The following is a 16669-nucleotide window of genomic DNA, read 5'->3' as shown; positions in this document are numbered from 1 at the left end:
GCCTACACATTTTCCACTAGTAAAATTCATAAGCAGACACAAGTGCAAAGCAAAATGTCATTTTATTTAATTCAAGGACTATTTTCCTTCTAGTATTGCTGAAGGGATCACCTCCTGGGGAATTGATCATTACAAAGTCCCTGTCTAAAAGTTCAAGTGCTCTTGTTGTACATTCTTTTGAACCACAGAAAACATAATGACCAAGTAGGTGGGCGCTACTTGCAGTTTTATCCCACCTAAATTAGCATTGCTTCAGGCTAGAAAACAATTCAAGTAGTAAAATCATGGAAAATGTTAACCTTTAAGGTCACTACCATATTTTGATCAAAAAGTTCTGAATGTATGAAAAGAATATTTGTACATGTTATGAAGTTTGTTTTTTGTTTTGTTTTTTTTTAACCAGACACTGTTGAAGATGGCAGTTAAGTATTTTTGGACCAGTTGTCAACCAGATGTAAGAGTTCTATCCAAAGGTTTATTACCAATTTTGTTATGCAATTCACTGTTCACATTAAGCTCTTTAACAAAAGCAACATATACCCGCACCAGAATCACTGTAGAGAGATTTAGTTTTATAGAATGCCCTTCTGAAAATTCATTTCAAAATAGAGATGCTTTTTCTCCAGAACTGTAAAAGCCATAAAAATGCAAAATATCTGTTAGGAAATCTTTAATCAAAATTATTCCTTAATGTTCAAAATAACATTTAACCTCCTACTTTTGTTGTCATCCACATATTGATCAACAGACTAAACAGGTAACAATGGTTCACGTTTTTCCCCCACCTGAAACATTTCTTCTAACACAGGCCCAAGATAGGCAATACAGAGATTCAGGGACATGGATTATGCATGGCAAAGGTAATCCTCTATCATTTTAATTTAGAACAACTCTGATCCTAGCACACAACTTTCAGTCTCAGTTGTTTTCAATCTGCTCTAGGTCCAAGTCCCCACAGTCTAGAGGGAAGATGCCTTCTTCGGTGCTCTCACAATCACTTGTGTCCTCATCACTTTCACATACTGCAGCTGCTTTCTTATAATCCCTTGTTTTGAAGCTACCTTGGCATGACCCATGATGCCTTACTTCATCCAGCTGTTCTTTCATCGGACTGGAACCAGGGGTGATGATGTTCATAAGATCATTTGAGTCACAGGGGGATGACACAATTGTCTTCATTTGTGTGTCATCATCATCATCTTCATAGTCAAGGGAGCAAAGACTTTTGGAATTTTTTAAAGTCTGCAATTAAAAAAAAAAATACATGAATATATTAACCATGACTGTACAGGAAGAGCAGAATAAATTCCTTAAATTCTTGAATGGATTGAGAACACGTACTCAAAAATCAGAGTGCTAGACGTGTGGAAAAGAAAAAAAAACAGTATTCACTTACTGCCCAATCTGGTTTTGCACAGACAATTTGCCTATGTAGCTTCCCATCAGTGATAGAAACTACCAGTCCACTTTTTTATGCAGAAAGTAAAAAACCTAGCTTTAGTCAGCTAAATGAGGAACAAGAGACACCCAGTTTGAAGAATTAGCTTTCTGGCAAATCCAGAGCATAGCATTTGGTAACATCAGCATTTAGGTCAGACAGCTGCACTGCAGCCTAATCAACAATTCATTTCTCAAAGTTCCAAGCGTGCAGACAATGAGCCCTCAGGCCTCATCTCAGAGACAGCAAGAGTCTGCAAGGCAAATGGCACATTTGGGTAACCTCAAAACAAGAGAAACCCAAGATTCTACTGGAAGTGTCTTAGTCTGGAGTCAGCTTAGTTTGTCTTACATTTGGGTGCCATTTGTACAAGAGTTCAGGATTTTCAGAACTGTTTATGAAGAGTATATTAAAAACAGACCTTTATTTAGACAGAGGAAAAAAGGAAAAGAAAACCTCAATAAGCGTGCTGCCTCTGTCCCTCAGATAAAAGAACAGAATGCCTAAGCTCCTCATATAACTGTAAGGGATCCTTGACTAGAATCCAAAAGCAGCACTTAAGGAAAAATAGGGCTATATAGACAGCAGAAATTAGATTTTAATATGTGAGAAACTTCTAAATTCTGCCTAACCCAAGCATGCAGTGAGAGGAAGGTGAAATTGTCAGGACTCCTCTCAGAGGTGTAAGATCCAGGAGAATAAAGTTGTGGTGGCTTTGAATATCTTACTGGTTAAGTGACTCCAGTTTCACATATGCATGGCAATTGTTTTATTACAAGATCCACAGGGAACAAGACCAACTTCCACACCCATTTTCAGCTTCCTCCCCCAATTTGTAATTTCTTAAGTATTTTAGATTTGTTGAAATATTCAGATGAAATAGGAAACTTGCAACATTCCCAGTATGCTATATTCCAGATGTTCTTCCAGAGCACTGGATAATCTTTCTACTTCACCACTGCACATCAGCAGCCACGCGAGCAACTCACCAATATCACTGGGTGGTTTTTAAACAAAACTTTACAAATATCAAGAAATTTGAATTACTCAACCTTGTCTGTATACAGCTGGATGACAGAGAGGAAAGCGAGGAGGCCTCACTGACATCAAGTTATTTGCCTGACCCCTTCGGGTCAATGTTACATATGGAACACCTTGCAGACAAGCCCACTGCTACTCTGCAAGCTCATGCAGTTCCTTAGACATCCCTACATCAAATCTACACAGAAAGTTTGAGGGAAAGCTCACACAGAGGTAAAAAGCAGAACACTTGAGTTTTGGGGTTCAATCACAGCACAACCAGGCTGAGGAGCGAACAGCAGTACTGGTATGGGATGGAGGTTCACCATCACTGGTATCTCCCCACAGGTAACACGCTGCAGCAGCATTCCCCAAGCCTGCACCATATGAAAACACTTCCGTGCAACACACTTCACTACTGATCCGAGGTTTGTTACGCCTGTATTGTACACAGCTCTTCTCTTGCTCAAACAGCTTTTGTATCTTAATATACATTAGAAGATTAGTTAACAAGTCATGTTTTAGGCCAGAAGGATCTATAACAGATAATCTAGTTTGCTTGGACAGACACAAACAAGACCTCATTTAAGAGTTGATTTATGCAACTCCAAGACCTGCATATAAACATCAACTTTATGAAAACATGACTGTCGACCACAGTTCTGTCAGAAGGAATTCACCAAACTTGTTGTTAGTCATAGTTAAAACCCACATGCGATTTTGCATGTGACTAGCATCAATAAAAATTATAACATTGCACGATCAAAACATTTTCTATTTCCAGATTTCATTCCCCTATGAACACAGTTTTGGTATAAAATACATTCCTGTTTTCAAAACAATTCTATATAGCTCATTTACAGCTTATTCAAATACAAACATTTGAGCTGCTTTTTATTGACTAGGAGGTGTGAATTTCATTTACTTAAAAGCAAACCAGTATATTTTTGAATTAGAAAGTGTTAAAGGATATTTTAATCCTAATTCTACCTCACTGCTTTGAAAAAGAACACATTTCCTGTTGTGTATCTCCATATAGGGGACAATATTTTCAGTTCTTTAAATCTTATAGTAGGGACTGGGAAGGAAAGGGATCAAATAGAGGAAAGCTTTGAAAGTTCTGCTTTCAATGTTTTAGAAAGGAATTCCCGAGTCCCCCTTCAAAATATCTTTTATTCAATTTACTGCTAGAAATTAATCCAACCACACAGCTGTCTTTCTAGAAGGTTTGTGTACATAAATGGAAAATTGCCTGTTAGCTGTACTGTGCTGAAACCACTTGAATGGGAACTTTTAGCTGGTTTCAACACAACAGCAAGTGCATTCAACCGGTTCTTTGTTCACCCGCTTGTCACAACCACACCAAACTAAAAATAGGTGGATTTATTATCTCACAGCACAATCCCACTTCTTTCACAAAGCAAAAAGGTAGAAATTGCAATGCATTCAAGACCTCTAAACTGCAGCTTTACATGTTACACTGGTACAGTACCACACCTTTCAAGCACAATTGTGCTCAGTGGGGAGCCTGCGAGTACTTGCTCAATGGTCCTCCTTTTATAAAGGATGCTGGACTACCAAGACAAAGGAGTCCACAGTTGGCAATGGATAGAACTCAATCAGCTAGAAGTATTCTTTTGTGTGATGAAAAAAGAAAAAAGAAACTCAGTTTTAAAAGAAGTGAGGCGATAAAATGTCTGAATATTAAGAAAAAACCTTGTACTGAAAACAATGGAGGGGAAGGAAATAAAAGAAATCTCTCTAGACCCTTGCCATACAAAGCAAACAAGAAAGGCCCAGAGTAGCTTGAAAGGAAGCTAATGTCTGTACTCTTTACTAAACCTCCAGCTCAGAAACCCATAATACATCACTTTCCAGATATAAAGAGCAATAAAAAGGTTGTTTTTGTTTTACTAACAAAACTAGAGCATTTGCTACAGTAGTCAAGGGAAAAAAAAAAAAATAAGTAATTTATGTGCAGGAAAACCTAGTGTATAATGGGAGCCGCAGTTCTCATGCTTCTTCCCCATGCCCCCATCATACACACCAAGTCCACCCATTTTCCCCCTCGGTGTTGAATGGGGGTGGGAGATACAGCTGCTCTGAAGAGGTGCAGCTGCAGGCAGCTGGCACAAAGCAAGAAGCAGAAGAAGCCTGAAACCACCCAAAAGCCCTAAGTCCCTCCCCTACTGCTTCTCATCACTAGTCATCACAACAGGATGGGCTGCTCCCTGAAGCCATAGGCTTAGGAAGAGAGGGAATTCAGACTGATTAGATTAGTTATCTGCCTTGCTTTCTGTGCATCCTGAGACTTTTGCCTATGACCACACAACACAAGATGCCACATTAAGAGATACCAGCACACAGCGTTTCTTGACTGTTAAGGTCTCTACCAGGAACATGGAAGATGTGGGTGATGCAGTGGTCCTCATGAGGAGATCCTGGAATTTCCTGGAATACTGGCAACGAATCCAAGCATAAAACACTAAACACGTAGCCTGACATAGCTTTTTCTGTTGCTTCTCTCTACCTAGCCAGTTGATGGAGATGGGGAAGGAACAAGTTAGATAAGGACCTGTGAAGCCCTCAAAGCCTGTTTCACTTCCTAGACTTACGTTTCCTATAGATTAGACTGGCTCAAAACGAGATGCCTTTGCTGTTGGTAACTCATACCATAGTTACATTATATTTCAGAAGCACCTCATATAGCAAGCATGACATGTTCATATCTCAGACACTTAACCCATCCCCAAAGAAGTTACAGTTCAGCCTCAGTAATGAAGTCCAGCCATGCTACAAATTCATTATATTGAAAAGACATCATTTAACGAAGCCAGGACAGACTTAAGGAAGGACTTTAAGAACAAACTGTCACAAAAGACCGGTCCTAAGCAGCTCATTGAATCATGCTGAAAACTGCCTTCTGACCGTACCATCGCCTGACTGACATCACATCCTACCACAAACAGATGTGAACAGTGTCCCTCCCTGCAAACTGAACTTTCACCTCATGCATCTAATTATTTGCATTAATATCATGACCTGTGACAATTCAATTTGGAGACATGTACAGCGTACATTATAAGTCATTGGAAATCTCAACTGTTTATATAGATTGAAAAATATCCTATCACAGCCCTAATCTCTGTCTTCTACTATGCATAGTGAAAAATAGTAAGGAAGATGCTGTGTTTATGTAACAAACTATGAACCTTTCTGTGGAGTAAAGCTCTTGACTGTGTCTCCGTCTTTTCTGTCTTGAGCAGCACTGAGTATTTTGTGAACACTTCAGCATACACAGATAACCTTAGCTTTAAGAAGCTTGCAGCTGAGAGGAAATACTGCTTCATCAGTATATAGTGCTGACAGGAAGAAAACAATGTAGTATTCCTCATATTATACGCTTGGGGCTTGCTAACACAGTCTAAAAGTTAACAAACAACTGGGAAAGTTCCTCCCTGTTCATATGAGAAAAGGTGTAGAAATACATTAAGTTTTTAAATTCAAGTGTCTAAAAAATAATTCAGGTCAAAAACCACTACAGAGTTTTAAACTATACATTTAAAATAAACCAAAAGAAGTCTTTTTTCTTGCATTGAGCTACAAACCAAGTAGTTAAGAAAGAGTATGTATTTTATGGAAACAGAATCAAATCCCTAGAAAATTCCTGACACCTTCATGGGAAAAGTCTAATCTCTGATCTTTGGGAACCAAAGATGCCGTTCACTTTTTGTAGTTCTGCAGTTATCCTTCATTTTCCTGGAAATTTGATGTGTATTTTTATATTAAAAAATAGTGTTTATTTTATCTTCTGTAACTAGGAAGTGGAAAAAGCATGGAATACTGGATATGAGAGAGCAAACAACCTCTACCATTTTGCCATGTAATTAGACAAATAACCATTCCTTACATCAGGGATAAAATACTGCCGCAGTTCTTGTAGTCAAACAAGGTACGTCCTATTTGCAAAGCCAAAGACCTAGTTAAAAAATCACTACAAGCTGACACACAATATGGCTATGACTTGAAATCAAAGTTGTTCACTACTTTGTCTCTACTGTATCTTCAAAGGTTATTTTAAATTTTTAGATGTAGGTGCCCAGGAGGAGAAGTAAACTGACATCAACTCATTTCACATCAGATGCTAAACAGCATCATGAAGTAACAGGCTTTTATCTTCCACTAGCCAGACTGTTCTAGATTTAGGCATGCAGTTTTCTGGTGTAGCCTACCACAAAAGTTGATCTATTTATTGGCCTAGATTTTTATGCTTCTATTCTAAATTGTGCAACAGTATGCTTAAGTTTTATGAGCTGTAAGAACTTGTGATTTAATTTGGCTTTTTATTTAGTGTTACTAGTTGAAAAATACTATGGCTTAATGAAATAGAAATATTTAAGTGAAATGCTGAATTTGTCTAATTATACTCACACATGCAAGAACACAAGGCTGTCATCACATAAGATAACTGACAGAAAATACTGGAATGGTTGAAGTCTACAAATGAGAAAACCAAAATGCACAAAGACTGGGGGGGGTTGGGGGTCCAGTTCTCTGCCTGAGCGCCACTGCAATCCACACGCATTGATCACCTGCACTGGTGGGCAGACTTTGGGAACTGACTCAGGCACTGCAGTCTTAAGACCTGTATAGCAGCCTATTCATTGAGCTAGGAAACTTTCTAAGACCCAGTTAAAATCACTGCTATCACACCAACCTCCAGATAGCCACGTATGAAGACACAGGCATGGCAGACCCCAAATACCGCAGGGATTACAACCACCACAAGTTCATCCCGAACACCTACTTCCCTCTTGCCCCAAAGTCAGACATAAAAGTTACTCATGATAGGCAGTCCACATATAAAATAAAATTTCACATTCAAACTAAGTATCCTTTCCACGTAATTTCCTTGTAGTGGTTTGCAAAGATCATCTAAACAACTGAGAAGAAAACCCACAGGCCCCCTCAGAGCTATTAGCTCACCCCCCCATGTGTTTAGTGCACATATGTGCTCAATTAAGTTCCAACATTAACATAAGAAACTAATGAATTTCAGTAGATTAAAGAAAAGTTCACTCTAAAGGTGTTTCTCTAAACTGAATTCAAGCAGCCAAAACACTACTACTGTTTTTTATTAATTCCTTTCTAAATTAAATTTTGGTCAGATAGCAGCAGTTTAGTACAGAGCTAACATACACTTACAGGAAACTCAGGTGCTGGGGTTTAGCAGTTTCCACAAGTCCAGGACCATTCATTACAAAGGTTAACTTGTTTTTAAAGACAAATTGGAAGTTTAATGAGTTCATGCAGTACTTAATGTAATACAGTCAAGAATATGATTCAACACCAATACTAACATGAAGAGGGTGAACATGTATATGACAATTTTTCTCCTTATATAAAACCCAGGCCAAACTTAAACTGCATTTTTAAAAGTTTAGAACATGGAATTTTAAATAAGATGTTGGCATCTTACATTTTCTAGTTTGGTGGATCTGTGAACTGAAACCTTTTACCTTAAGTATAAATCATATAATCTTTTATTATGAGACCATGGATTTACATTCTACAAACACCAGGCCTACCCATTTCACCTGCATGTAATTAAGTAAGAGTTTCAACTATTCTTAGTACCAGTCCAGCAAGCATAAATAGCTACAGATGCTATGAATTATTCCATTAACTAAAACCGAAGAGGCTCACAGTAGATTTAACTGTTCTAAACAGGCCGATAATCAATACAGTGTCAAAGTGGAACATAACATTTGCTTTGTTGAGCTGAATAATACAGTACAAGACTTTGGCCAGGGAGGAAGATTAAGCTAAACAAAACTACTAGATAGAGCAGCAGTGTTCATCTGAAATGGACTGATATAGTAGAACAGAGGTTTCCTCAAAGGGAAAGAGGCACCACAGAGAAAAGACTCAGAAGGGCACTGAAATAGCAGGAGGAGGGGCCTGGAAGATGGGTTCTAGCTCTGTTACTGCTTAGGCAGCAGCTGCAGTCTGGGGTCTCTTGCAGGACCAAAGCAAATGCTCTGCCTTAAGGGAAACAACTATGTTTGCACACCATCTAGTTATTTTCTTACTCCCTGCTTGACACAAAGCACATCTCTAACATGGATTATAAGGTGGATTTATCCACCTAATGTATAACTGAAGAGCTGGACATTGTGGAATTGGGCCTCTACTGTGCTTGAGATGCACAGGCTTGAGAGGCTTCAGTCTGGCAAATTCACATCAGCCAACTGCATTAACGAGCAATGGTGTGATGAACAAACAGCTGCACCGTTTGTGTTCATACAGGGATGATGGACACATCTGGTTTTGTAGTAGAAGGGCACAGTGGGAAACAATGTAAGCACATGTTCTCTCCCAGCAGAAGTGATTCATGTTTTGCCAGGGTTGTTCCATCTTTTCCGATTCAAGAACTTTTACCTCTCCTTTCAGAAAAGGAACACAGGCTCTGGAAACAAGAAACAGCTTAGAGCACATATTACCAGCTTCATTAGTAATATGAAAACATTTTCTTGAGATTTAGTTTAAATAATGTCCAATTCATACAGATTTTTGGAAGATGCATCTGGTTTTCTGCATTTCAAACTGGGCAATAAGTAGCACACTCACATTATTAACATGAACTACACCCACATCCCCTCACATAGCCATATATATACCCCAACTACTTCACAGTTGCTTAAAACATTGATAACCCTGAACAGTACAAGAAAGCTGTTAAGAATATGATTGCTTGTAGTATCATCTCAGTATTCAGGATCCAAAACCAAAGAGACCATCCTGGGTAGCCAAAGCCTAATAAATAATCCCTCTGGCAGAAGAGCCAAGAGACCTGCATACTACAATCAGCTCTGAAGCAACGAGAACAGAAAAGCTGCCTCCAAACCCAGGAATTTTACTAGGTTTCTAGATTTCTAACTAAATGCACTCACACATGAAGAGAAAAAGCTGTAGTTATACTTCCACGAAACTCCTAATAACCAGTCACATTTTGAAGTTCACTTTACCATGCCAAACTCTCTTCTCAAGTAACAGGGTTTAAGCTGACTGATTATGCACCAGTGTAACACAGGACGGGATTTGACCCTTGTGGCTTCAAAACATGACCATACTGGCTTCATTTCCTGCCATTTATGTGTCATCTATTTTTATAGAGAACTTCCATTCCTGAGCTGTTTAGCCAAGGTCTTATTCCTTCATGACTTTGTTGTGAGCTGCGAACAATCACTTCCACAACTGTATCACATATGCACTGATTTTTGCAGAGTACACCCAAGTACCAAGTTCTCTTAAAATTCCAGGATGTTTTTTTTTTAATCCTCAAGTCAAATATTTAAGTTGATACAATGGGTCAAATTTATAAGGAATTGGAGAAGTGAACTCCAAATCCTGATTCTAAGGCGACCCTCATTAGTTACTGACAGATGTCAGCCTCACCTATATTATTGGGTTATGCTGGCACTCCATCATAACTAGCATTTTAAGGGATTCTATAATTGGGCCATAAAGTTCATTTCTGCCAGGGAAGGGGGATGGGAGAGAAAGGGGAAAACAACTTCAGCTTGGGGAACCTCAGTTCCCCCTTCTTCAGACCAATTTTCTACTACAGAAATACTCGTCCAAAACAAAGCCTTAAGATCTTGTTATACAAGTGCAGGCAGGCACACATGGGTATATACACATGGAGACAAGTGCTGTTAGGAACCTTTTGCTCAACACAATACAAAAACCCCCATAATTTAACCATAAATTCTTGGAGGAGCATTAATTCAAACTGTAGGTGGACTCTCGCCACTAATTATTTCCAGAGACAAGTTGAACACAACACATTTGTTTAGAAAGAACAGAATTAGCACTTTTCACCCTCAATCTTCAAGACACGTACTGCATTTTTCTAGTTTAGTATCTGATTTTGGACCATTCTGAACATTTCTGAAGCTGGGTGGCTCAAGAAGCGCTCTCAACATCAAGTGACAAGCCTGCTACAGATTTCTTTTTTTAATACTGAGTCAACTTGTGCTAAAACCTCTGCCTAGCAGATACAATTCACATAAGTTTTATTGGTTCAAATACCAAAGCTGACAATACTTCACCTGTTGATGCTCAGTATGTTTTTTTAAAGAAGTTAGTCAGGAAACCACATATGTATTCCTTTATCCTTCAGCTGCACTGAAAAACAATATGTTGTTTAATACACATCACACCAAGTCAGAGGAGAAACGAAGTATAAGCAGCGTCTCTAAGACAGTCAGTCAAAATCCTAAAGCACCATGGTAACACTAAAACTGAGCTCCACTTCTCACTGTATGGCCAACCTCAGTTTTCCTCTATTTTGTAATAAAAATCAGAGTCTGAATGAAGAAGGTATACATTCAAGTATTACGCTTCCTTTTAAAAAGCCAAATTTGTTTATACTACCACAATTTGCAAACTTCCTAGCATACCATAAAAGCCTTTTAAGTTTTAGTCACATGGTTACTACTATAATGAAAACTGAAATCAGGAAACTCATCAGAAGTCTCATTTCAAATTCAATTTCTGGTAATACTGAAGTTTTATTGCAGAAGCAAGCATCATCAGCAGCATATAAAGGACTGAGTATTTTAAAGTATATGAACAGATCAGCTATTTGATTATCTGCAGCTAACCTTAACACCAAACCATCACCTCCCAGATCACTTACACAGAAAACATCTGCTTATAGCTGCACTCCATTAAAAGCTGCTTTTAATTGCAACTTTAAACCCCCCATAAGCATCTTTTCAGTTTGTATACACATGAAAGAGTGTGCAAACAAATCAATAGTCCCCATCCTAATGGAAGAACAAATTGACATGTCTGATTTAGATAAATTCAAATCAGTTCTTTTTGACATGCTTGAGATCTGTTTTGCTTTTATCTCACCTGTGTAGCAGTACATACATGCAGCAGGAACTGATCTCTGCAATGCAAGACTAACAAAAGACAAAGTGACAGTTAAACTTAAGACTTCCCAAAGTGATTAATAAACCTCTCTGTAGAGAAAAGTCTCAGGTGAATCAGTTCGGTTTAGGTCTTTCAGAAGGTGGTGCATTAGTCAGAAAGTGACTGTCAAAAAGCAACAGAATTTTCACAACAGATGATATTCAGAGAATGGAAGACCAAGGCCTTGCTTCAGAATTAAGTGTTCTTCCAGTCTGGTACTATAAAGACGCACTAATCTATTAATTCGATTACCGTGTTACTAAAAGAATACTGAATATTAAGAGAACCTGCTTTCCCAAAATTACCTCAGTTAAACTCAGAATTGTGACTCATTTGCTATTAAGTTTTAAAAAATTAAATCAGGATTTTTTTTTTTTGCCAAGAGATCTGGAATAAAGTTCCCATATGAATGATTAAACACTACTTAACTCTTCTGCTAGTCACCATCTCTTGCAATTTAGAGTAAGGAAAAAAACCTACTCCCCTGCCACCTGCCAACACCCAGACAGTAAAACCTGGGAAAAGCACTCTCACCTCTCTTTAAACCCTCTGGTGCTGCTTCAGTACATTAACTATAAGTACCCTATATGTAATGCTGAACCACAGCTCTTAACTCAGTATTGTATTCCAGACAACATCACCAATAATTTTAGCATAATCCAATTTTATGACAGGCTAAGTAATAATTAAAAAAGAAAATATCCACAGCTGGCTGAAACCTGGCTTTTGAGTTAATAGATGGCCCCTCTTCTCATAATGTCAAATGCAGCTGGTCTGGTACTCATTAGCTCTTTCAACAATGAATACTTACTTGTACATACAGGAACTTGCCAGAAAGGAAAAGCAAATCTGCAGCAGGTATTAAGCCTCCTCCTCCTCCTATCAGCACACTGCTTACAGAAAAGTACCATAAACATAAAAAGCTAATTTCAGGTCTGACAAAGCAACACAGTGCTGAACAGCCCTGAGAAGCTCCAGACATTTGTTACAGAATGCCATTTACAAAAGAAGGTGGAAAACCTCTATCCTTAATGAGATTTCCCTTCCTTCACTATTGTCAAGGTTTATACTCCCTCGCTGTCAGAGCACAGGGAACCTCCACCACAAGGGCTCACTTCATTAAATGCCATTTCGGGCCTAATTTCACATTGTGACCTACTCTGCTGATGCAAAGAAAGCAATACGCCAGATGCTGTCTGCGCCTGCTACCTCAGTAGCATTTCATTCACTACTCCAAAAAACTTCCAGGCATCCATTCAAAACTAAGTACCCCCAGCCTAGTCTGTCCTGTTACAGGACAAAGTGCTGGCTTGTCTTCAGCTTACTTTTGATGCTTGCCTATCATCTCCCAGCCCAGCCTACTCCTATCTCCTTTCCTTCTTCCCAAGCCTGCCGGAATTTGAACTTTAAATGGACGCCCTCCATGGCAACAATAGATAAAAAAGGAGCCTTTGATTGTTCATGCGTTTCAGAAAAGAAAGGAGGAGATTCATCCTGGCTGTGACCTAGCAGGAACTCATCAAGCACAGCTCCCCTTCCATTGCAATGGGATGCCTTAGCCTGTAGCTACTCATTCAAGCTCCCTGCATCTATGTTTCCATTCAAAGAGGATGAATTCTTCAGGTTTCCCCTGTTAAGGAATTAAATGTTGATCCTATGAATGAAGGGCAACACCAAGCTTGGAAAGCTGCCAAATGGTTCTCTAACACTCAGCAGTTTGGAGTTAATTCAATACTTATTGATATCTACCAGATTTATAGCTGCATTATTTATAAGGAAAAAATCAGAGCCATATTTAGACCTTGGTAATAAACTATTTTTAGCACCATCTGTTTTTCTAGTTCATTCCCTTGCTTAGGCAAGAACATACTTTTTACCCAGTTCCTTCTTCCTTGTCCATTTAAAAGAATCCACAGAGCCTAAACCACACAAGTAAGGATCACACTGAATATTTGTTGTACAGCAACTCCTCCTAATCATGTTTTGGAAACCAAAATTGCTGGCTAATGACAGTCTTGGGCTGATATATAGTGTCTGTTATATTCAGTTACAAAACTGAACAGATTATTTTTAATGCAAGGGGCAATGTGTTTCACACAAAGAAAGTTACTGTCTGCAAAGAAACAACTGATCATTAACTGCATTAAGGCATCTGAGAAGTGTTCACACTCCTGGCAGCGCTTTTCTGGGCAATAGTTGCCATGTTTCACCCTCATTCAACCCAAAGATATTTTGTCACAAGTACGTTCTGCCAGGCCACACTGCTGTTAGACAGGGAGACACAAATCACGAGCAGCTGCTGCAGGCACCTTGCCTCTGCAAGATGAGGTGTTCCAAGCTGCAGCTGCCACCCAGTCAAAAGCTCCCCCAAACATCAAATTACCTCTTCAAGCTTACATTTACATTCTGCTTTTAGTACAGAACAACACTGGTGGCCTCTGCAGCATGACAAGAGGGACAGAGCGAAGGGGTTGCCAGTTCCTTGAATTCTGAGAGGTGCAAGGCTTTGGGTACTTGCATACTGATTAAGTTCTCAGAAACACACTTGATAGCAGCAGTATATTCTTCTTTGTCTCCTAACTCTCAAGAGCTTCCTTTTTAACCAAAATAGCAGCACAAATATTTGAAAGCTCTACTGTTAATTGTGTCAGATTAAGAAATTTTAGAGCAAGGCAGAAAACTCATCTAAAATATGAGCTCATAGAGTTCTTACACTTTGCAAAGGGTAGCAGCAATAAGGATTGCAAGCTGGTTTACCAGGGCTTGCAGCAGAAGTCAAGCATTCCTGCCAAGTAGAAGACATTCAGCAAAACACGAGAATAAAACCCAGCATGTAGCACGTGGGTCAATTAAATTCTACAAATGCACAACAGAAACATACTACAGCCATTATAATGGGTTCCAACAAGGAATGTCGAGGACTCAGACTTCCAATCAATCAGTATTATTGGTTAATATAACACTCATTTGGCACTGGCCTTGTGACATTAATCTTAAGAGTGTGAAGGAACTAGCAACGCTTGGGATGCTTCCTTCCACTCTACCACTTCTTTCAGTTGAGAAAACAGGGCACAGCACTTCTAACAGCAGGTACAAACTGCCAGGTAGATGGAAGGGCTACTTGGCTATGTGACACAGTCGGGCCATTCCCAGGACCAGAGCCAGGATGCTGAAGTCTGCTCCTAGTGAGAAGCATCTCCATACGCCCTAGCGGCAACCGCTGCGCCCCATCTGCCAGACAAAGCTCAGTGGCTGCTACCAACTGATGTGCCGAATGGTCTGCCCTTCTCAAGGGGAAAAGCTCCAAATCTGTGCTACTTTGACAGGAGACATTTCAACGGACAGTCTGCCTCAACTGAAAGGAGTTCAATAAAAACCGTTCAAAGGAGAGTATCAAAGTCTGCAGTACTTTAGTGGCCATAAAGCACACAGACAAAAGCCAACATATACAGTAACTGTCGCAGTAAATTTAACAGCTATTGCCAAGTATGTATAAGAGTAAAAGCCAGGCTTGCAACTTGTAGTTCAATTCCCTAAGGCTATTGCATAACCTGCAAATACATTACAACATAAGAACAAATTAATACTGGTGATTAACCAGGAATGTAATCAGAGGATCTGGAAGTCTTCAAAATGCAGCTTGTTGCAAGCATTGCACCAAAGCACCCAACCTTCACATAGGCAAGGATGCTCACTTGTTCACACTTCGTATTAGTTATGTATAACTATGCACTTTTACAGATTTGGAATATGCAACCTACCTTACTCCTTTTACGAAGTTTACACCTTATTAGCTAGCATAAATGCATATTTAGTATGATCATGCTTTAAGACAGGACTACAGGGACATGAGTTAGAGTTTCCGAAAGCAACTGGAAAAGATGATGGCAAGAAGAGCCAGGATAACGCTTGTCAGGATCTGCCCATCCACCCTTCCCTTACACACCAGATGGCAAAGGAAAGATGACAGTTATCTGTCCTTAAAAATCATCGCAAAGGACTGATTTACTCTCAAGTCCATACCCATTTGAGAGATGGCCGGATGCCAGTGAAGGCAACTGTGGCAAGTCAAAAGGGTCTGTACAAACTCCATTTATTTCCTGAACTCCCCTTTACAAGTCCATCACTGAAAACCTTCCTAAGCCAATATTCTTATATAGCAAGCCTATTATAAAGTTTAGTTACAAATTTGAGGTGAGTCTAGAAGCTAAAACATGCTCTACTGCAAAGTTAAGTATTTCTGTATCATTAAATCCCATTAATCCATTCCTACTCACCTGACTTAGTACACAAAGCACTCTAAATTTAAACAAGCTAAAGAGCCATTCACCAACCCAACTGCACCCTTGCAAGCCCTGAAAACACATCTTCCTGTTCTAACTACATGAGTTTTACAAGATTAAAAAAGCAACTTTTCTTCCTCTGGGACATGCAATTTTAACAAGCTTTGAAAATTCAACTTAACTTTTTCTGGTTCTACAGTAACACATGCACAAGGTACAATCCTACCCTCTCCAGATAATATTTTTAAATGCTTAACACAAGGAATACTATGCATTGAGCACTTACAGCAGTATACAATCTTTTTGAAATCATGAAGTCCATGTTTTGATTCAGTATTCCTTAACACAAGTACAGTGAATAAAATTCTCTAAAAAACCCCAAACCCTGCTTAGGCAAGCTATTATGCAAAAGTAAACTCCAATTAAAAGCTGAAAGGCAGGAGGGAAAAAAAACACAACACACTAAGTTTACATTTTGAAGATTTAGAGCACATGAGGAATCTGAGCCTCTGGATCAATTTTATTATTGTACACTAATGAATAATTTCCAGTGAGGCTCTATGTTGACTATGCTTCAAGCACTTCCAACTTCTGCCACTCTAAGCACACACTAAAGCAGTTACGAGTAACCTTGAAACTCTGCAAAATAGGACACGACAGTTAAGCCACAAGGCACCTGTCATATGCATTATAAGATCTTATTTAAAGATCTTTCATACTACTTGTACATCACAACACTAACTTTTTAACCTACTATTTCAATCTAAATACCCTTATAACATGCATTTTTTAAAAGGACAGGTTTTAACACACTAGCTGGAGTTGCCCAGCATTAGCTGAAGTTCAGAAAAATTTTACTCCTGCTAAACAATTTATGCCACAGTATTCTTATTCAAATACTGCAAACATTGCAAAGTTCTGCTTCTTACTGTTAATGTGCATT

General features: G+C 38.9%; 1 protein-coding gene across 7 annotated transcripts in view; it reads right to left on the bottom strand.

Annotated features, from left to right (window-relative positions):
- Positions 1–372: 372 nt before the first annotated feature.
- The window catches only part of FAM53A (family with sequence similarity 53 member A), a 70909-nt gene continuing 54612 nt past the window's right edge, over positions 373–16669 (bottom strand). For all 7 annotated transcript variants that reach the window (XM_075092083.1, XM_075092079.1, XM_075092084.1 and 4 more), the window contains exon 5: positions 373–1242. In XM_075092083.1, the coding sequence (XP_074948184.1) occupies positions 919–1242 (324 nt within the window). In that variant the 3' untranslated portion in view covers positions 373–918. The remainder of the gene's footprint in view (positions 1243–16669) is intronic.

This window comes from Phalacrocorax aristotelis, chromosome 4, assembly GCF_949628215.1.
Source record: "Phalacrocorax aristotelis chromosome 4, bGulAri2.1, whole genome shotgun sequence".
Classification (NCBI taxonomy): Eukaryota; Metazoa; Chordata; class Aves; order Suliformes; family Phalacrocoracidae; genus Phalacrocorax; species Phalacrocorax aristotelis.
Note: the sequence above shows the minus strand (reverse complement) of the source record. Positions and strands in the feature narration are given on the sequence as shown.